Below are 7,494 nucleotides of genomic sequence, written 5' to 3' on the forward strand. Positions count from 1 at the left end.
AGTCTAAATTAGAAGAAGCCGTAATCTTATTATATTCCATGTTAGTCATTCCATATCTGTGTTTGATTCCAGGTTTGGATATTTTAAGAGGTGCATTAGTAGACTGGAATAATGCCAGAGAAAGAGGTCAGGGTCTTGGGGTCCTGGAACTCTGACAGAAATGGTCAGTGAAGACTATACTCTACTGGGGGTGATTATCCTGGAAAAGAGATCACTTTAAAAGAACATAATAGCCATCCTCGAATATCTGGAGGTCTAACATTAAGAAAGGAGTAGGTTTTCTACTTTTCTCTAAAGGGCACTGAGAGGAAATTCCAGCAGTTCTGAGATTTAATGAAATATGAGGAAAATCAGTAGCAATTACAGTTGCTCAATAATGGAACCAATTGTTCCATGAAGCAGTGAGCTCCCTGACATTCAATATTCAAGTAGAAGTTAGTTGACCACCATCACAGGACTTCTACACTGGGAGAAAAGTAGAATTAGTTAAAAAGCCTACTGCAATATTCTATGATTTTTAAAACTAAAAAATATATGTCAAACTTTTGAAAAGCAGTATATAGACTTAAGGTATCTCTATTAGAATGTTTCATTCTCTCTGCTGCATTATCAGTTCCTCCCTCCATTTGCTGATTTCCATAATAATATCTCCAGTCTTGGGGGAAAACAACAGCATTAACAAAAAAGCTTTGACTCCATGTCCCCTTCCAACTTGCATTCCCTTTCTTTGCCACTCTTAGCAAAAATTCTCAGAACTTTCTGCCACTGCTATCTCTGTGTTCTCCCTCTCCTTTTCTCCCCAACTCACTCCAGTCAAGGCTTCACCTTGAGCGCTTTAAGTTGTTCTTGTCAAGGTCACCAGTGACCTCCACGTAGCCAAACCTTCCGGTCAGCTCTCCATCCTCAGGCCACTCGATTACTACTGCCTTTATTATACACTCTTCTTGACTACAAGGACATTGCTCAAGTCTTGATTGCTTTCTCCCAGAGTCCTCTCCTGGATCTCCATTCTCTGAAAAGCTATAATCTAAGGGATGTGGCTTTCTTGGGTCATTCATTATCCAATTTACACTTCTTATTGAGTGTAAAGAGGAATGTTTATAGACACACATAAAAACTGTAATACTTCTGGAATCTGAAACTATTTAGTCACTTAGCTAATTAAAACTACAAACCATAATGAGCACAAAATATTTTCATTAATAACACTTGCAATTTATTGTCTTTCGCTCTTATGTCTTTTTAGGATTCAGGCTAAAATCCCCGGCGCTAAAAGGCACGCTGAGTAAATTGATCTCCCACCAGGAACTGGACACAACAGGAATGTGGAAGTGGTAACAGCTCTGTTCTTACACATTACTGCAAATTGATTGTTTCTTCCCCAGTACCATAATCTTAGAGACACACTTTAAGACAGCTGTTTTTAGGCTGTCACTGTACTCTTAGGATATTTGAGTTACTTGTGTCAAACACTAAAGTATAGATAAAAGTGTATTAGATGTGGTTTTTATTTCGTGTTGCTAAAAAAAAAAAAAAGTGCATGATGGTGAGAGCCCAAGTTATCTTCCCTTCACCGGTGTTCTTCTCCTCTCTGCAATGCTTCTGTAGCTTCTAACGCTCCCTGTGGCTAGGCCTCTTCTGCCCAGTGCACTGATGCAATAGTGGAAACTGCTTATATGTCCCGGGTTGCTGGTCAGAGTAATCTTTAATAACAATATATAGAATTATAGGCTGATGTTTTAGTGTTTTTCCAGCACACACAACGTACAGTCGACCGTACTTATGGTAACAATCAGTTTTGTATAACTTCAAATAAATAATTAAATAAAGGAATAAACCCAAAACCAATACGCAGTACTTTTGTCATCTGGGATTGACGGGCTGATTTACATGTATGGTAACTAAAAAGTACCAGCATGTTAACTTTATTACAATTTGTATTACTTTCTCTGTAGTTCCTAATGGACTTAATTATGAATTCTGAATATTTGCACTTATGTACTTGATACTGAATGCATAAATAAATGTTACTAAATGTAGAAAGTTCTCCCTCTCTTCTCATGGTCTTAAAGGAAAGCAAAGACTCCAAGAGACAAAGTCACTGATGTCATGTGACATGCCAGGAAGGCTGAGCCCAAATGCTCACTTCACTCTTGTCTCCAGGGCCACATGGTCCAACCACAACCTGGTGTTTTGCTTCTTTAGGTTATTAACGGAAATCACAGAAGAGGGATAAAACTGGGAAAGAAACGCTCTTTATATTTTACTCTGCAGGGTTGATGCAGATATTTTAAATGGCTAAAATTTTTGAAAGGGATATGAATCCTTACACAAACTTTTAAAAATAGAATGCAACACAACTCTGGCATAAAATGCTCATAATTGCTATGAACTCACTCCTTTGGTACTTACTTACTGAGCACCTACTGTGCTAAGCACTGAGAACAGGGTTGTGAATGAGAGATGACTGTCTTGCCTTTATCAACCTAAGTCTCCTAATGATTACTTGCTGCAAAAGTTCAATTGTGTATTTTATTCCACCGTTAAAGACAAAAGCCAAAGATGGAGAGTTAGAAGTGAATGAATGAGAGAAATAAAAGTAGTAGGAGAAAAAAAGTCATAATTATTTATTAAAAGCTGCCAGTTCTATATCTGAGTTTAATAAACATTTATGGAGTCGTCCTTCTGTGCAAAGTGGTGTGTGGGATGCAAGGGCAACTGACACTATGCCAATAGCCAAGAAATCTTCCTGTTTTGGTGTTGTAGGAAGAAGGGAGGTGGCTATGTGCAAATGCTAGCTGAAAAAAAGGCAGAATGATATAGGAGCTGAGATCCAAGACTACAGCAGCAGAGAAGGATTCAGGGGGGGAGGGTGGAAAGTGGGGGGAGGGAGTCTTTGGGCTGGATCCTGATCTGGCTTTTGCCAGATGGAGAAAGTTCATCCCAAAATAAAGAAAGAACATGAGCTAAGATACTAAGGCATGGAAGTGCATGGTATATGCATAGAATGGTAAGTTATAAACTGAATTAGATTGTAAGGTGTTTAAGGTGGGAATGGTAGTTTCAGGTAAGGCTGGGAAGGTGGGTTGAGGCCACTCAGGGAGAAACTAGAAAGCCAGCGCCAAGAGGTTTGGGCTTAATTCTTTGGGTAGGGAGTGACATAACACAATGAGGGTACAAGGTACGGGAGATTAGAGGTCTGTAAGAGATCACTGAAACATCCAGGTCACAAATGATGAGGCTCCCACTAGAACAGCCACAGTGAGGCGAGAAAGGAACTGTTCAGCCTGTGCCTGATCCTTCATATTAGCCAGGCATGCCAAACACCCTCCATGCAGCCGCTCAGAGAGATGCTGTGCAGGGAGATGGGACTGGGGCCGGCAGTTGACCAGATATGGTTAGAAGACCAAGGCTGACCCAGAGAGTGACCTCCTTAAATTTGGTTCCCTATGAGCTCACTTGCCTCACCCTCTTTGCAACCCTACTTAAGACTAGCTCATCAGGTACATTACCATTTTCCAGGGCTGAGAGCCCAGAAGAGCTGATTTGGGGAAGGAAGATAATAAGTTTAGTTTGGTGCCTGATTTTTTTTTTTTAATGTTTACTGGATACAGTTAAGAATTTTTTTTTCTGTATGTTTTTCATCCTCTGAACTTTTAGATAAAGTTTCTTCCAAATGGTTTTAGTGTGGAGAATTACTCTCCTGCAGTATCTGCCTCAGCGGCTCTTTCCTGCCTCCTATCTGCCCAGAATTCCTTCTACAAGCAGCCGCTAGTTAGAATCTAATTAGGATCTAGTTAGGATCTAATTAGGAATTCCATTTGCTGGCGGGGTGAAGAAAGTTAACCGAGGAAACTCAAGGCTTGCAAAATGAAAAGTATAAATGTGGAATTGTAGCAAATGAAGCATAGGACACATAATATCCTGCTTTGTAGAGGAAACGCCAGCCATGTAGGCGCTCCTGGAGATGATGGGGCAAATGTGATGGCCCAGTAACCTGGTCAAGAAGACGGTCAAGACCAGAACCCCAGGAAACTGTGTGAGGGAGATTGTGCTGAAAATGGTGAGCAGCAGAAAATTCCCACAGCCTTTCCTTGAACTAAGCAGTTAGGGGACGGGTAAATGCAGAAAGTACGGCATGTTTTATGGATCATTTCAGGATAAAGGAATAGGTGAGTGCTTACATCATCTGCCTCTTTCCCTACCCCAGGCCTCAGAATGGCCCTCAAGCTGCTATAAAGACTGTTCCTCCTGCGCAGATTTCAGACCTGTGGTCTCCACTTTGCTTTCTGCTGTAAGGAGCCACTGTGGAGTAGTGGGTTGGCTTTTTGCTTCACAGGAAGGCACTGGGAATGTGGCTTTGCTTCACTATGTGGGGCTCCAGCAGTCCCCACATGGTCCTTGAACAGGACAGCTCCTAACTTTAGGAAACTTTTCCACCTGTAGAGAAGCAGGTGGGAGTGTTGGCGCCTTAGCCTATGTGGTAGTGATTTGAGGGGAATAAACAACCTCTGCTGATCCGAGAAAAAGTGCCATTTGCCTTCAGATTCCAGCCTGGTCCTGGAGAGCTTTCTATGCTGGAGGTCCTCTGTATGAATTTTTATTTTTTTGTTTTTTCTTTCATCCAATTTAGTCATATTAAATTCAAATTACAGAGTTGATCTGGCTGATCTCCTTTTCTTTAGTAAGTTATAATGAATTCTTTTGTATCCTGGGTCATATTCATCTTTTTAAAGAATTCTGCTGCAGTTAGCTCTGGTTGCTCCCTAAAAGGTTAAATTGGCCTTTATGATTTGACACTTCATCTTTGCCTTCTTCCTCTAAACATACAACTGCTCTGTTTTTTGTCTTCTTGAAGGTAAAATGCTTGATGTTTGTGTCTTTTCATAAAATAAGGGGAAATAGTCATTAAATCATAATGTAAGTCAACCTCTTAAATGACGAATGGTAGACTGTCATATTCCTTTTAAAATTCAAAGATTTCATAGTATGGGTGATTTTTTTAAACCTATTGTTCATTTCTAGTCACCTCTAAATTAAACAGGGCAGCCAAATATAGTAAGTGAGACATTAACCTCAAAAATAAAAAATAAAAAACCCAAACAGGCTGCCCGCAGTGATTTTGGTCCCACCGCGCCCTTGGCTGTCTCAGGCAGGCTCACTGGGATCCAGGACCAGAAGGGGGACTTCAGAAACGCTTTCCCGCCCCACACACACAGGACCTTGGCAGGGACGCCTGCCTAGCAGGGGATGCACCAGGCACAGAGGGAGCAGCTTGAAAACATTTCCTCTCCCTGAAGCGAGCCAGGCCCCGCCTCCCCCCGCCTCTCCTGTCACCTGGGGTTTTCTAGAGGCACCTCAGAGCTATGAGGAAGGCTCATCTGCTCAGCGAGGTCCTCAGTCCGCACAGAAGTTTGGGAGCAAAAATCATTTGGAAAAGTCACAAAATAACACCTCCATTCTTCAATAACAACAACAAACTACTATCCCAGAAGAAGGAGATCACAAGATATTCAGAGGCATGACAACCTAATAATAATATCAAGGTCTCAATAAAACTTACAAGGGAAGCGGATTTGGTTCAATGGATAGGGCATCTGCCTACCACATGGGAGGTCCGCGGTTCAAACCCTGGGCCTCCTTGACCCATGTGATGAGCTGGCCCATGCACAGTGCTGATGCGCTCAAGGGTGTCCCCCACATAGGGGAGCTCCACACATAAGAAGTGTGCCCCATAAGGAGAGCCACCCAGCATGAAAAAGTCCAGCCTGCCCAGGGTGGCACCACACATACAGAGAGCTGACACAACAAAAAGAGACACAGATTGCTGGTGCTACTGACAAGAATACAAGCTGACACAGAAGAACACACAATGAATGGACACAGAGAGCAGACAACTGGGGGGCGGGGGGGACAGGGAAGGGGAGAGAAAAATAAAAAGTAAATCTTAAAAAAAAACTTACAGAACACAAAAAGAAACAGGAACAATGTCCCATTCACAGAGGGAAAAAATTGGCAGAAATCATCCCTGAGGCTGTTCATACACAAGAACTAAAGAAAATCAGAACACTGTCTGAACAAAATAAAGAGATTGAAATAATGAAAAAGGAATCAAACAAATTTTGGAACTGTAAAGTACAGTCATTGAAATTAAGTCATTAGATGATTCAGCTCTAAGATGAAATCAGTATGCTTATGACAACATGGATGAACCTTGAGGACATTATGTTGAGTGAAATAAGCCAGACACGAAAGGACAAATATTTTATAGTCTCACTAATATGAACTAAATATGATGAGAAAATTCTTATAATAGGAGTATAGGTTACCAGGAGATAGAATGTGGGTTGAGAATTGAGCCGATGTTTAATGTACGTAGAATTTTTTTAGGAGGTACTGAGACCTCATACATGTGAAGTGAGCACTCAACCACTGAGCTACACCCACTCCTGTTGAATTTTTTAATAAGGTTTATTGTAAAAGTGTGGAAATGAATAGAGTTGATAGGAACGCATTATAGTGAGTATGACTAACATTGCTGATTTATAAATGTGATTGTGGCCAAAAGGGGTGGTCTTTGTCAATTGAAAGGAAGCTAAAGGATAATCTAGCAACAACATCTTGATTTTTATTGTAGATGAAGATTGTAGCTAATACTATAAAATAGGCGGATGGAAGGTCCGTGGTTCAAACCCCGGGCCTCCTTGACCCATGTGGAGCTGGCCCATGCACAGTGCTGATGTGTGCAAGGAGTGCCCTGCCACGCAGGGGTGTCCCGGCGTAGAGGAGCCCCATGTGCAAGGAGTGTCCCCCATAAGGAGCCGCCTGGAGGGAAAGAAAGTGCAGCCTGCCTAAGAATGGCGCCGCCCACACAGAGAGCTGACACAACAAGATGACGCAACAAAAAGAAACGCAGATTCCTGTGCCACTCACAACAACAGAAGCAGACAAAGAAGACGCAGCAAACAGACACAGAGAACAGACAACCGGCAAAGGGGGGCAGGGGGGAAATAAATAAATCTGAAAAAAAATAATATAAATATAAGAATGTTTTTCTATTACAAAGTGTTAAGAATATGGTGAAACATGGGAAAATTAAACTAATATAACCTATAGATGAAAATTAACAGTAATATTGCAATATTTTTGCAGCAATGGCAAAGAAGATACATCAATTCCAAGGGACAAAAATAGGGGGTTCTAAAGGAGTATGGGATTTTTCCTTCTGAAGTAATGAGAATGTTCTAAAATTGACTGAGGTGATGACAGCACAAACTCTGATAAAAATGAGAGCCACTGAGTGTACACTTTGAATGAGTTGTACAAAGCATAGGACTGTAAAATACAGGGAATTCTGTGGTAGAAGATGGACTGTGGTTAATAAAACAAATATAAGAACTTTCTCTCATGAACGATAACAAATGTATAATAGAGGGTGTTTATAATAGGATGGGTTATGGAGGGGAATACACCACATGCAAGATATGGGCTATA

At 41.3% G+C, this 7,494-nt stretch overlaps 1 protein-coding gene across 2 annotated transcripts in view; it reads left to right on the forward strand.

Annotated features, from left to right (window-relative positions):
- RTN1 (reticulon 1) overlaps positions 1-2,043 on the forward strand; it is a 521,272-nt gene extending 519,229 nt beyond the window's left edge. For both annotated transcript variants that reach the window (XM_071213902.1, XM_058293347.2), the window contains one exon: positions 1,247-2,043. In XM_071213902.1, coding sequence (XP_071070003.1) covers positions 1,247-1,289 — 43 coding nt within the window. In that variant the 3' untranslated portion in view covers positions 1,290-2,043. The remainder of the gene's footprint in view (positions 1-1,246) is intronic.
- The last annotated feature ends 5,451 nt before the right edge of the window (positions 2,044-7,494 follow it).

Source organism: Dasypus novemcinctus, chromosome 3, assembly GCF_030445035.2.
Source record: "Dasypus novemcinctus isolate mDasNov1 chromosome 3, mDasNov1.1.hap2, whole genome shotgun sequence".
In the NCBI taxonomy this organism is placed as follows: domain Eukaryota; kingdom Metazoa; phylum Chordata; class Mammalia; order Cingulata; family Dasypodidae; genus Dasypus; species Dasypus novemcinctus.